The sequence below is a fragment of the Rhinatrema bivittatum genome, chromosome 10, assembly GCF_901001135.1.
Source record: "Rhinatrema bivittatum chromosome 10, aRhiBiv1.1, whole genome shotgun sequence".
Taxonomy (NCBI): domain Eukaryota; kingdom Metazoa; phylum Chordata; class Amphibia; order Gymnophiona; family Rhinatrematidae; genus Rhinatrema; species Rhinatrema bivittatum.
Window position 1 is genome coordinate 57,018,328 of NC_042624.1, and position 14,965 is coordinate 57,033,292.

Here is a 14,965-nt window from a genome sequence, read left to right on the forward strand (position 1 = left end):
TTTTCCAATCCAAATTTTAGCAAATTATAAATAAATAAATATTTATTTATTTATTTTTACATATCTATAGATATTGCTTTAATTTGGGCTCAAAAATTCATTCCATGCTTATCATACATTTTGTGGGGGTATTTGGAAATTATTTTTCCTCATTCATTTTGCCAAGAAGAATATTTATACGTGTATCAGATATCCTTACCCATAATTTAATGGATTTCTATGTCAACATTTTGGAGAAAAGCACAAATTTTCATAAAATAATGTAAAATTTCATTTAAATTCAGTTTTGTTTCATTCATCCTTAGTGTATTACAGAATTAACGTGCAGTGCAAACAGGATTTTTTTTTTCAAGCAATCAGTAGGGTCAGGCAGGAAGCAAATCTAAAGTAGACAAAAGAAAACTAATTGCACAGAAATGATAAAATAAAATCTTTACCCTTATGAAGCCTCATGCCTTTCAATTTACTTTCTCTGTTTTCTTTGTACTAATTTAATTTTTAGTGCACTAGCACAGTACTCTCTCTCTGTTCTATACAATCAAAATAGCTTAGATGTGCTCACTGAAAGACAAATTTTCAAAATACACGTGTAAAAATTTGCATATATGTGCCTAAGTGGCCTCTACTCGCATATTTCGTATTTTAGAAAAATCTAAGATACGCACATATTTTCACTTTCATGCTTATATATAGACGAATAAAAAAAGGGGTGGTCTGGTGGCTTTTCTGGGTGAGGTCGTTACTCATGCAAGTTGTCATTTTTACACCTGCTTCATTTTCAGTTACTTTATTTTTCCTGGGAATTCAATGTTCTAACAAAAACATCAGTGGAAAAATTACTTTTCCGCTGATTTTTCTCTTGTTATAACAAAGTCATTTTTCCAATGATTCTTTTTTGTTATAACATTAAAATTCCCAGGGAAAATAAAATAAAAACTTAAAACAAAGGTCCCTAGTGACATTAAATGTATTTCTTATGTAGTACTGACAGGTGGGAAGTCTGGATGAAGTGGGAGTGGGGGGGGGGGAGAGTTCAGGCTGAACGACCAGGAAGGCCTCAATGAACTGCAGATGGACTGGGTGAACTGGTGGACTAATTGGTAGAAATGGTAAGTTCATTGACTCGTGTACTACATTCATACATTTGCCAACCTACTCTTCCCAGAACAAGGGGCATTTTCCTACCTTCCCAAAGCTGACCCAATCAATCCTCCCTTTATTCTTGAGACAATCCCAGCCCTTTCAACCCCCCCCCCCCCCCCCGCCTCCAAGTTCTGCTCCATCTCTCAAATTATTCACTTCATAGGTTCCTCCCATCCCTTCAGAATGAGAGCTTACCATTTCACAGGATGCTGATTTTCATCTGCATCAGGAGGGACCAGCCTGTTGGCGGTGGTGCCTTGAGGGGCAACCGGTATTTGCTGGGAGGATTCGGGCAATCTCAGGTGGTCAGGGTTGACTTGAAAGGAGCTGTCTATTGATGTTTTCCATGGGTCCCCGTCCCCCCCAGACCTAAACCTATACCATCCCACCCTTCTGGTACTTTCATTTCCTCTTTTTTTCCAGCCTGGGTTGTGACAGTGGCCTACTGCAACCCAGCCCTGTGGCTTCTGACGTCGCCTAGCAGCTACGCTGGTTGCTTATGCTTCTACGTGTAGGCTTCTATGTTTCCAGTGTGACTGCTAAGTGACGTCAGAAGCCACGGGCCCGGTCGCAGTAGATCACTCCCGCGAGCCGAGCTGAATAGAACAGGAAATGAAGGTACCAGTAGGGTGGGAAGGTATAGGTTTGGGTTGGTGGGGGAAGTAGTGAAACTGGGACTGGACGTGACATAGGTTTGTAAACAAAAGGAAAGGGCTTTTTTGTGAGGTGTGGGGTGCTGCAGGTTCAGTCCAGAAGGGCCAAGCATTGGACTCGGGTGGGGGACGTTAAGGGAATTAGGTCTGCAGTCCTTTTTTTTTTTTTTTTTTAAGTTTTACTACTCCTCTTAACTGGTTACATTCTTTTTTTAATGTAGCCAATTATAGCCGAATAACTTTATAACCGTTTCTATTCAAAATTTGCACAGTTAGATTTAAAGTTATCCGGCTACAACTAGCTTTGAAAATCTTTAATCAGGGATATTCAGTGGGACCTTTATCCCACTGAATATCTAGGACAAGTTATCCAGCTAACTTTAGCTGAATAAGTTTTCACTTCAATGACTTACTGAATATGCCCCCCACCTATTTTTATATATAAAGCAGGGTTTTATGCATATGTTATGTTTCTTTCATGTGTAAAATATACACATGTATGTTTATTAAAAAGAGAAAGTACACCTTTCATTGGATTGAAAAATATTTGTGCGTACTGAAACATATGGGCATATATAGGGAGATGGATATACACATATTTTATAATCTGCATGGACAGATATGCGGAGATTACAAAATACTATAGTAGATCTCCATGCACCTAGTTAAGCCTATATGGAGTTACACACAGAATTGTTTGAAATCGATGGTGCATAACAAGCTATTTTCTGTTCAGGCTAAATGGCCTTAGTTTACATGCTAACTTTTAGTGCATTGGCCCCACAGTGCGAGATTTACTGCAAGACAACATTCCCATTAAATGTTTTTTGCTTGTATATACTAGTTATATACTGCCACAAGTATTTTTGTGAAGATGATGGTTAATCCGCTTTCAGTGATTTTTAATCAGTGAAGCAATATATATATAAATATCATTAAATAAATGTGAGATACATTAATTATGCCAAACACTTTGGGGCGGATTTTAAAAGGAGCGCGAATAGCCTACTTTTGTTTGCGCTCCAGGCGCAAACAAAAGTACGCTGGATTTTAGTAGATACGCGCGGAGCCGCGCGTATCTGCTAAAAACCTGGATCGGCGCGCGCAAGGCTATGGATTTTGTATAGCCGGCGCGCGCCGAGCCGCGCAGCCTACCCCCGTTCCCTCCAAGGCCGCTCCGAAATCGGAGCGGCCTCGGAGGGAATCCTCTAACGCCCTCCCCTCACCTTCCCCTCCCTTCCTCTACCTAACCCACCCACCCGGCCCTGTCTACACCCCCCCCTTACCTTTGTTGGGGGATTTACGCCTCCCTCCGGGAGGCGTAAATCCCCGCGCGCCTGCGGGCCTCCTGCGCGCCGGGACGCAACCTGGGGGCGGGTACGGAGGGCGCGGCCACGCCCCCGGACCGCCCCGGGCCGTAGCCACGCCCCCGTACCCGCCCCAAAACGCTGCCGACACGCCCCGAAAACGCCGCGACGACCGGGACCGCCCCCGACACGCCCCCCTCGGAGAACCCCGGGACTTACGCGAGTCCCGGGGCTCTGCGCGCGCCGGTAGGCTTATGTAAAATAGGCTTCCCGGCGCGCAGGGCCCTGCTCGCCTAAATCCGCCCGGTTTTGGGCGGATTTAGGCGAGCAGGGCTCTTAAAATCCGCCCCTTTGTGATTTCAAATTTTTTTCCTTTATCCATTAAATATTGTTCTTGTTCTCCTAAATAGAATAATTCCTGGGCGGGATGGATCCTTTACTTGATACCCAGGGGCACATAGAAAGAAAAGTAGAGATGGACCCTTTATGCACAAATCCTCAGTCTCTATTCAACTCCTCGCTTCCTACTGGATTACTTTAATCTGATTACAAGAGTTCCAATATCTGGGGACAAACAATAGCTCTTGTCCCTGCTTCTTTGCAGTTATGCCCTGTGTAAGGACTAGTGGATGTGTGAACCCTCAGTGGTGTGATGTAGTTGTCACAGCCTCGAGGGTGAACCCCTGTGGCCTACACTGGCAGCTAGCAAATGCATTCTATAGCGGGACAGTCTGGAGCTTCACCTTTACCAGTCACCTCCTGAAAGTCCTTGTCTGAAAATCGCAATCAGGCTGTTGCTGTCTCACTGGAGTTCAGAAGCCAAGGTGCGGAAATGTATTGCATATTCCCCTATAGACTGGGAACCTTGCCTAATCTGAGGAGTTCAGAAGCCTTGGAAATCATGCGACCTGGCTCGTCAAATATTTGTCAGAACTCTTGCATATCTCCCAAGAGTGGGTCATCCATTTCCCAAAGGGAGGGAGGCCCAAGCCAATGTGGTGCCACCCAGCAAGGAAAGAATATGTTACCTTGACTTAGTCTGTTGGAAACAAGGGTGCCTGCAACTCAAATTGCATTTGACATTGGTTGAGAAACCCTTTACAGCTTCTAAGATTCCCATTCTACTGTGGAGGTGAAGTCAAGTGAATCATGGGAGTAGGGGCAGGGCAGGAGCTGGAGCAGGCCAGGAATGGTATTCAGTTGGTCCTGCTGCTGTTGAAGCTGGTGTGCTAGGCTGGCAATGGCGGAGGTAGGAGGCGAGTCCACCAAGCTCATGGTCTCAGCAATCTGTGAATAGTGGGTGTGTGAGCCCTCAGTGCTATGGCATAGTTGACACAGCCTCGAGGGCAAAACCCCAAGGCTTATGCTGGCAGCTGGTGAGCGTACCCTGTAGCAGAACAGTCTGGAGCTTCACCTTTACCAGCCAACTCTTCAGAGGTTGAACCCTTGGATTCTGGCAGCCGGCAAGGCTTAGGCAGGTCTCTAGGGAAGAAGTGGTAACTAGAATCCAGAGACACACTAGAGTCAGAGTAGGCAGCAGGCTTAGTAGAGTCAGAGAAGGGACAAGTTTGGGGCAGGCAGCAGGCAAAAATAGTGAGGTCCAGGCAGCAAGCAATCGTGTTCAGGTTCAAAGCAAGAGGTCAGGCCAAGGGTGAACAAAGACACACTGAAGATATTGGAAGGACAAACAAAGAAGACAAGGCTGGACTGGAAGACAAGGCTGGATGAGGTTGGAGTGGAAGGCAAAGCTGGATGAGGCTGGACTGGAGTACAAGACTAGACAAGGATTGAAGTGGAAAGCAAGGCTGAACGAGGCTGGAGTGGAAGGCAAGGCTAGATGAGAAGACAAGGCTTGACAAGGCAGGAAATCAGGAATGCTGCAACATGCACTGCTAGACAGGAGACCCATTGCTGAGGCAAAATAGGGACGTCAGGCAAACCCTAATATAGGGCCAAGGTGTATGAATGCATCAATGGGCATTGTGGCTTTTCCCACTGTGGGCCCTTTAAATGATCCAATGAATTGGATATTTTATTTTTGTACATTGCTTTGGGCGCAAATTATTATCTGTAAAGTGATTAATAAATGCCACAACTCAGGATGCCCATGATAATGTGGGTACCAGGCCTAGCTCGCCACCCCGTGCAGGACAGTGAGTGATTTGGGAGTGTTAGAGCCATTGGGCTGGGCCCTTGTTGCACTGGAGATTCAAACTATGCAGTGGCTCTTTTGGAGCCCTGATTGGTTGTATCCCAGTGCATCAAGGGAATTAAGGTGGTCCCTAGGGGCAGGGTACAGGAGTGAGGACCACCTTTTTGCCTTTCAGCGTTGGGTCTGTGCATCACTCCCACTCGCCCTTTATAGAGCCTTGCTGGGATATGGCTACTGTTGAAAGATCCACTAGGTACTTCAAAGCTGAGTACTCAGTGATTTGGATGTGATTGGGTTCAGCCACATTGGGTGGGACCCCTTACTGGGCTGTGGTGGAGGTCTCATGGGAGCAGCTGTGTGCTGCTGGTGCCTCCAGGCTGGGTGGCCTGGTGGTGTTGTATCTTGCTGGAGTGAGGTGGATGACCACTGGGGCAGATATAAATGTCAAGTTTGGTTTGGGCGTAACTATTGTTATGCTAATAAAGTTGAAGCCTTTGAGATTTCCAATGTGGGGGTGTTTGGTGGGGGGTGGGGGGTTCATATGAAGTGGGCAATTTGTAAAGGGGGCCAATGCGGGGGAGGCCTAGAGTCCTGGTTGCCCTTATTAGCTACCCCACCAATAAACTTTTCAGATTTTCTGATCATAAATGCTTTTAAATAAATACATTTCCAACTTGTAAATAAATATATTTCATTTTGTTAGTTACTTGTTAATTCTAAAGACAGATTCGATCTAATTATCAGCCTTAACATTAATTTGAAGATGAGCTGAAATGTTGTGAAATTCTTAAAAAGGTGACTGGAGCCAGAGAGTCATTCTTTTATAAGAGAAAGGGAATTACAACAGGGTACAAGATTTTAAAAAATTGTATTGAATTTTTGAGAGTTAATGGGCTGGAGAAGAAAGTGTTTAAATAAGATTACAAAAGTACTTTTGAATTTTTAATGAAATAGACCTTTGAGCACTTTGTGCCTATGGGTAAAGCAGCTCATTATAATGTAATTTTATTATTAGGAAAAGGTGAATTAAAGTATTTTCAGAATCTCTGACTCATCAGATGTGGAAGGGAATTTATAGCCTACAGGTTATCGAAGGTACTACAATAAAAATCTACCTGATCCAAATTTGGATTATGGCTTGGCAAATTTAACAAAAAAAGGATATTGGCAGAAAGTAATTATCCTTACAGAATCATCTCCCTGATCCTGTCTGAAAAATTACAGATGTTGGCCAGTTTACAAAGTTCTAATATAAAGTAGCTCCTAGTAACTCATGGACTGGTTATTTCTATGGTGTTCCCAAATTCCCCAAATCTCAGGATCCATGAAACACCAGGTTAATCCCAAAATGTTGCCTTCCTTAACACGTCATGCAGCACTGCATCCAAGTGAGACGTTTTGGACTAACGATAGACTGGTCTGACATTTAATTCCCAGGTCAAATCCGTCACCCGCTCTGGCTTCTATAACCTTTTTTTTTTTTTTTTATCTCGATTGGACTTTCATCTTGTAGTACAGGTCTTGATTATGCCCCTCAGACTATTGCATTTCTTCATATATTGGTCTTCCCATTTCAACACTGTGAGCATTGCAGCTTTTACAGAATGCAGTGCTGCTAGGATAATTTGGGGTAACTCAATGAGAGAGCGCATTACCCTGATTCTTCAGGAGCTGAACTGGCATCCAGTACAGTGGAGAGTTACCTATAAAAGTTTTTCTTTAGTCCACAAGTTGTTTGCCTTCGGTTCTTGCCCGTGGGTGAATTCACTCTTGCTCATATATAATTCAATGCGTAGCCTTAGATCCTCCCATAGATTATTGGAAGTTCCCAGCATGAAACATGCCAGACCAGTCAAGACGCGAGAACGTGCATTATCCATAGTAACCCCAGAAATCTGTAACTCTCTGCCATTTGAGCTGCGGATGGAAGGCTGTTTTAAAACTTTTAAAGGCCTGTTAAAAACCCTATTTTTTGTTGTTGTTGTTGTTGTTGTTTAGATTTTCGGGGGAGGGGTGAAACAAAATAAAACTAAATGAAAATAAAGAAATAGAAAAACCAAATGAAATGTAAAATGAATCCATTCTGGGCCTCATCGCCAAACTTTTTTTTTTTTTTTTTTTAATACTTCTCTTCCTCCCCACCCAGGGCTTGTCTACATCCCCTCTGCCTCCCCCATAAAACAATTTACCCCATCCATGGAGTCAAAGTGTGGTAGGTGTGACTCCCAGTTAATTCTGTCCCATCAGTGCCATAATCCAAAATGAGTCTCGTGGACTGGCGGGGGCAGAATTTCTCCTGCCCCATTCGACCCCACAATGGGATAAGATGCTGAGGAGGATCCCCGGGGGGGGGGGGGGGGGTTAGAGGGGGTTCTTTTGAAAACTTTGGTGGCAGCAAAGGGCGGGGCACGGTTTGAAAATGAAACAATTTTAATTTTGTTCATTTTTGTTTCCTTTCATCTCTCGTCTTCTCAAATTTCACTCTGCTGGTATTTCAGGTGAACGTTTGTTGGTTATCTTTTTGTCCAGCTGAATTTTTTTTAAATCATCTTTCTACTCCTGTGTAAAGTTTTTAATACAATACCCTTTGTAACCAAATGATGAAAATTACCCAGTCTTGAACTCAGGACTCTGCAAGTGGTAGAGTATTGTTCTGCTGTACCTCACTCTCATCCTTTAGTTCATATCTGCCACTTCTCTACGGCCTCAGATATTATCATGGATATTTGTATCACTATATTTATTTATGAGTGTGCTTTTCCTGTTTTTTTCTGCCATTGCCTTAAATGGAGAACAATATAAAATCAATTAAAAAAAGAAGCATTTACCAGGAAGGGTGCTATATATAGCTGGATGAAGTGGCAGCTCATTAAAATAATTTAACACAGTTAAATAGAATCCCTTTCAGTCTTTTCTAGGATTTGTAATAACCTGCTCTGTCAGAAGTGCAATTCTTGGTTATCGCTCTTGTAGTGTTACTAAGAACAGATGTAACTACAGACAGCAGGGTTTCACTGCTTGTTGTGAAGTTGCAGGCTGGCAGTATTCATATGGAAAGTATAGGTGTAAATAAAGGGTATAGGATAGTAGTTCTCTTTCCAGACATCAAATCCGTAATAGACTAAGAAAAATATTTATAGTACTGCACTATAAATAGGAAAATACAGAATTCCACGTATTATTATTCACCTTTCCATTTTCTCTCTCTTTTTTTTTTTTATTTAACCACCGTGGATTGCTGGAAGTTTACAAAGACTGGCACTGTGCACATGTGCAGAATTCTTTTACTAACACAGATTCATAAGTCATTAGAGATGTGCATTCATGTCAGACAATGAAGCTGAACAAAAATGGCCCACTTTTGTTTTGGTTTGGATTATCAAATGATTGCATCAACCCTATGAGAACACAAACATTTTAAGGTGTTTTTGTTTCAGGAAATACCATGCACTATTAGCAAACAGCACACGGTATTTCCTGAGAATAAAAAGCTCAGCTCTTGCCATTGAGGCCAGGTCTGGACTGAACCGAGTCCAGATAGGGCCTCCACGGGCCTTTCTGACCCTCTACCCCTTCAATAAGATGGGTCCCAGGTTACTCAACTCAGCTGATGCAGGTAGGTCCAGGCCCATCTTGGTATAAGAAAGGAGCAGGAGCATTCCCCACTCATTCCTGTCGTCACAACTCTTTAACAATTATGCCATCTTGAGAGTGGCAGCAGAGTGACATCAAAATGGTGTCAGTCTCAGAGCTGGCCAGGGACATTTTCTTGTAGGGCCATATGTTTATATAGACATACAAGAAAATGGCACCAGCCGGCCCTGAGACAGTGCCATTTTGATGCCAATGTCATGACGACTTGACTAGGTGCCATTTTTAAGGCGTTGCAGGGATTGTTGTTTCACCATTTTCCTACCAGGTCCCCTGTGGAAGGGATAAGTGAGAGCCAGGGATGTCCTCAGCCCCAGCTGGCTTCTGGGGTTGTAGACAGGCCAGGGCAGGCCCTGACTGGGCTTGGCTCAGCCCATTCTGGTAGGTCAAGGATCCATCTCATTGAAGGGGTAGGAAGTCAGAGGGTTCAGGGTGGCACAATGGGAGCCTGGGGAAAAATCCTTTAAGGGGAGGGGTGGGGTTTATTGTATTTTTTTTTTCCTTATGTTTATATTTGGCAACTTATTTGGCAAATTAACCAAACTGAAATAAACATTAAAACAAAAGAAACCAAAGAAAAAAAAAAGAAAAAGACTCCTCCCCAATGAAAAATAACAAATGAAAATATCTGGGCTCCACATCCTTATAAGACTTATATATACATATGACGTTGATTTACAATATGATTTATAGACATGATTTGGAGTGATTCCATATAGAAAGGCAAATTTGAATGCATAGCTCAGGTACCCAGTTAAAGTGACTGAGGCAAAAAATAACTTTAAAAAAAAACAGTAAGCCAGATAAGACTTATCCAGCTAACTCAACCAGGATATTCAGCGGCACAGCCATGTCACTGAATATACCCAGATAAATTCCTAGTTAGCCGGGTAAAGTTTATCTGGCTGACTTTAGGCCTGCTATTGAGCAAGTTTAGTTTAACCAGTTAAATTAGCCAGATAAGTCAAAATATCAGCACTTAACTGGATAAGAAACTCCTCCTCGTTACACCTACATCCCCTCCATCACTTATCCGGTTAACTAATAAGCCAGATAAGTACTTATCGGGCTAAGGGGTGGCTGCTGAACGGGACTGGATATTCAGCTGCCACCACTTAGTCGAATCTGCTCCTACTTATCCAGCTAAATAATGCCAGATCAGCCTCCTAGAAAACATTGAATGATAGCAAATGATCTCAGTGGCAAGGAAGCAAGGGTAAAACCAGAGATCAAATAGTGTCTTCAGTACTGCAGACTTGTTTGTCAAAACTACTGGCATCTGAAGTTTTCATCATTGTGATGAGTTTGTTGAAGACTTTTCATCTAGTAAAAATGGGAGTACTGAGTGCTGATGTGGGGGAAGGTTGGGGTTTTTTTGACTGTTTTTTGTTTGTTTGTTTCTTAAATACTGGTTGCTCTAATGTCAGAGCTGTTGCCTGCTACACAATTGGGCAGATTTTCGATTCGGTGCGCGCGAGGTACATTTGTGCGTGCTACCCGGCACGCACAAATGTACCCGCGTGTTATAACATGCGTGCACTACCGCACACGCATGTTAGAAAATCCGGGGTCGGCGCGCACAAGGGGGTGCACACTTGTGCACCTTGCACATGCCGAGCCCTAGGGGAGCCCCGATGGTTTTCCCCGTTCCCTCCACTCCCCCATCTTCCCCTCCCTTCCCCTATCTAACCCACCCCCCAGCCCTACCTAAACCTCCCCCTACCTTTGTTTCAGGAGTTACGCCTGCCTCTGGCGTAACTTGTGTGTAATTTGCTCGCGCTGGCCGGCTGCCGGCGCACCATCCCTCGGCATGGCCTCTGTGCCGGAGGCCTCGGTCCCACCCCTGGACCGCCCCAGGACCAGCGCCACACCCACGGCCCCATCCCCTTCCCGCCCCTTTTTCAAAGCCCCAGGACATACGCGCGTCCTGGGGCTTGTGCGCGCCACTGAGCCTATGCAAAATAGGCTCGGCGCACACAGCAGGGTTTTTAAAGGGTTACGCGAGTATATTACGCATGTAACCCTTTGCAAATCTACCCCAATGAGTTCATGACAAACACACATTTTAAACTTTTAGGGGCACAGAGAAATGTACTAATAATATTTATACCTTCAAACTCATTTAGCAGCCGTAACCTGAGCTTCTTTACCTCAAATTATATAAAAACATCAATAAACATTTTCAGCAAATCCCTCTGGCATTCAAAACTAGAGAAGGACCATTACTGTCTTGACTTTGGCTGAAAAGAGTTTCAGACAAACAGAAAAAATATGATGTAATCAAAATATTTATTTATTTTATTTATTTATTTAAAGTCTCTTATATACCGATGTCCGTTCGCACATCGCATCGGTTCACAATAAACAAGAACTTATAGGCGGAGCCCTTACACAAAACAAATAGGTATTTTTTTTCTAAACAGGAGATTGTAATTAAAGACCTCATTCTTTAGTTTGGAATTAAATGTTAGAATATTAGTAAGCTTTCTTGATTCCTTGATTGCTTAGACTGCAAACTTTCAGTAGTCCAACATGATATTAGTGCCTTGATCTGGCATTAATAACGCCTTTGAGTTAAATCGATGCCTTATGTTGAAGCTCGTAGCTCGCTCCTATCTGGGTCTAGGAGACAAGTAAACCTTAGCACAAGAGATTCCTTCCACCTGTCCAGATCATCCCTCATTACTGGAATTGACCAAAATCTAATTTCATGCTGAATCAATTGAAAATTGCATTGGTCCTACAAGATTTCCATCAGTTGCAGGATGCACAAACACCTTTCTTCCTAAGACCCCTGAAATCATTTAGTTTAAATCATTTTAATCTGATGTAAGATAAAAAAAAACAAACACTAAAATCCTGATCAGGCCTTTAGCATTCACAGACAACTCAAGCTGCAATGTACAAATTTAACAAAATGTGTCAAAACAATTAGCTTACCAGAATAATCTGCTGTTTTCACAGTGGTACTTTCTTGTCCTAAAAGAATAAAAGGTGATAAATTATTTGAAATACAGTATATATACCTAGGGGTCAATTTTAAAAGCAATGCCCATCCATGTGCACGCGGTTCCCAGTGCACGCACATGGATGCACGCGCATGTTATAAAATCCATGCACATGCTGCCAGTTCAAAAGAGAATTCAATACAAAACACTATGGGGCAGATTTTTTAAGTTACGCGTGCGGGGTACATTTTTGTGGGGTATATTTGTGCGCGCGCGCATGTTATAAAATCTGAGGTCGGCGTGCGCAAAGGGGTGCACACTTGTGCACGCCGAACCCTAGGGAAGCCCCGATGGCTTTCCCCGTTCCCTCCGAGGCAGCTCCAAAATCGGAGCGGCCTCGTAGGGAACTTTTTTTCGCCTCCCCCCTACCTTTCCCTCCCTTCCACTAACCCACCCCCCAGCCCTAACTAAATCCTCCCCCTACCTTATTTCGGCGAGTTACGCCTGTTAGGCAGGCGTAACATACGCGTGCCGGCCAGGTGCCGGCATGCAAACTTCCAGCACGGCCACTGTGCCGGAGGACTCAGGAACGCCCCCGGCCCTGCCCCCGGACCACCACCACGCCCCCAGACCCACCTCAGGCCGCCCCTTTTTGCAAGTCCCGGGACATACTTGTGTCCCGGGGCTTGTGCACACCACCGAACCTATGCAAAATAGGCTCGGCGTGCGCAGGGGCAGATTTTCTTGGGTTACGTGTGTAGCCTTTGAATATCTGCCCCTATGTCTAATACATAAAGCAATCTCTGGAGAACAAGCAGAATGGCTAAATGCCACAATAAGACTACATTTTATTTATTTATGTATTTAATTCTTTTATATACCGACCTTCATGACAGGTGTCATATCAAATCGGTTTACATGGATCAAGGGGAAAAAAACATTATTATCAATCATTTAACAGTAAAATAATCAGAGGAGGTAAAAAAGTTACATATAACAAGGAGATCGAACTTGGGAATAGAAGAAAGAGAATGACAGAGGGATAACCATTGTGATAAAAAGGGTATCACTATGTAAGTTGTCCTGTAGGCTTGAGATGTGGAGTTCCGAAAGTGAATAGATTAAGGGAAAGCTTGGCTAAATAGCCAGGTTGTAAGTTTTTTTCGAAATGTTTGTAGGCAGGGTTCCTGTCTGAGGTCCGGAGGTAAATTGTTCCAAATAGAGGGACCTGCTATCGAGAATGCTCTTTCTTTGGTTGCGGTGTGGCGTGAAGTTTTGTTAGGAGGTACATGGAGAGATCCTTTGTATGATTCCCTGATGGGTCTGGATGAGGAATGAAGTTTGAGGGGGAATTGGAGGTCCAACGGGTGTTGTTTGTGGATCGTTTTGTGGATTATGGTAAGGGATTTGTGTAAGATTCGATAGTTTATTGGCAGCCAATGTAGGTTCTTTAAGATGGGGGAGATGTGATCTCTGCGATTTGTATTGGACAAGACTCTAGCTGCTGCATTCTGGAGCATCTGCAATGGTTTTGTGGATGAGAGTGGAAGCCCCAGAAGAAGTGAGTTGCAGTAGTCAATCTTGGCAAAGAGTGTGGCTTGGAGGACAGTCCTGAAGTCATGGAAAAACAGGAGGGGTTTAAGCCTTTTTAGGACTTGCAGTTTACATGTCCCACAATGCAACTTAAGATCAGCGAACAAGGGTTTACTATCTATACCTTCGATGACATCTGCAAAATTAACCTCAGTTAGAGAAAGAGCCATATCCTTAGCTGGGCCCAAACTCTGGAATACGATGCCTCAAGAATTAAGCTTGGAGACAAATCTTAAACACTTTAGAAAATCATTGAAAACATGGCTTTTTAATCAAGCTTTTAAGGAAGGTGTAGATTGTAGAACAGTGAATGTGAAAGATACCTATTCACATTTATAAGCGTGATGGTGACTGTGATTAATGTACTGTTTATTTAATATTTTTACTGATTTTTAATATATTTTGCTAGTTTTTAGATAATTTTAGTTTACCTTCATCTTTGATGAAGTTTTTATAATAACTATTTGTATTGTAAGGATTGTCTTAACGCATTTTTATGTATGAATGCTGTAGAGATTGTAAACTGATGTGAAGGTCCTGGTTCCAAACACCGGCATAGAAAAGTCTATATATAAATAAATAAATAAGAGTTTGCAATATAGTGCGGAAGTCTGCAAAAGTTAATAAAGGTTTCAACCGGTGTAAAATATGCAATTTGGCATAACCTGTTTTGTTTAGTTTATTGATGTGCATTTTCATTGTAAGGTTTTCATCTAGCTGCATTCCTAAATCCCATACTTGATTTGAGGGATTAATTTGAAAATTACCCAGGTTAAGGGCAGGTGGTTTAACTATCGATTAATTTTTACTCAGCCAAATGATTTCAGTCTTTTTATGATTTAATATTAGTTTAAGTTGTGAAAGTCTTGTTGTATTGCATTTATATATTTAGAAAGTATGAAGCTATATTTCATATGATCTGGAGAGTGGGATGTAAAACTGCATGTTGTCAACATACAAGAAGAAAATTATTCCTAGGTTTGTGGTTTAAATAGTGGGTGCATGTAAATATTGAATAGTGCTGCTGAGAGGGCTGAGTCTTGCGGGACACGTATATTAGAGATGTGAATCGGAACCAGAATCGGTTCGGATTCCAGTTCCGATTAACATGTGGTTTTTTTTTCATCGGGCTCGATTGCGGTTTTGTTTATTGGCTGCGCCCGAGCCGATAAACAAAAAACCCACCCCGACCCTTTAAAACTAATCCCTTTGCTTCCCCCACCCTCCTGACCCCCCAAAAACATTTTACAGGTACCTGGTGGTCCAGTGGGGGTCCCGAGAGCGATCTCCCGCTCTTGGGCCGTCGGCTGCCACTAATAAAAATGGCGCCGATGGCCTTTGCCCTTACCATGTGACAGGGTATCCGTGCCATTGGCTGGCCCCTGTCACATGGAGGGAGCACTGGATGGCTGGCACCATCTTTAAAAATGGCGTGGGCCATCCAGTGCTCCTACCATGTGACAGGTGCCGGCCAATGGCACGGATACTCTGTCACATGGTAAGGGCAAAGGGCCATCG

The 14,965-nt window shown here is 43.2% G+C and overlaps 1 protein-coding gene across 3 annotated transcripts in view; it reads right to left on the reverse strand.

Annotated features, from left to right (window-relative positions):
* Positions 1–14,965, reverse strand: part of PTPRC (protein tyrosine phosphatase receptor type C) — a 246,146-nt gene that overhangs the window by 135,634 nt on the left and 95,547 nt on the right. For all 3 annotated transcript variants that reach the window (XM_029618223.1, XM_029618222.1, XM_029618221.1), the window contains exon 3: positions 11,847–11,885. In XM_029618223.1, coding sequence (XP_029474083.1) covers positions 11,847–11,885 — 39 coding nt within the window. The remainder of the gene's footprint in view (positions 1–11,846; positions 11,886–14,965) is intronic.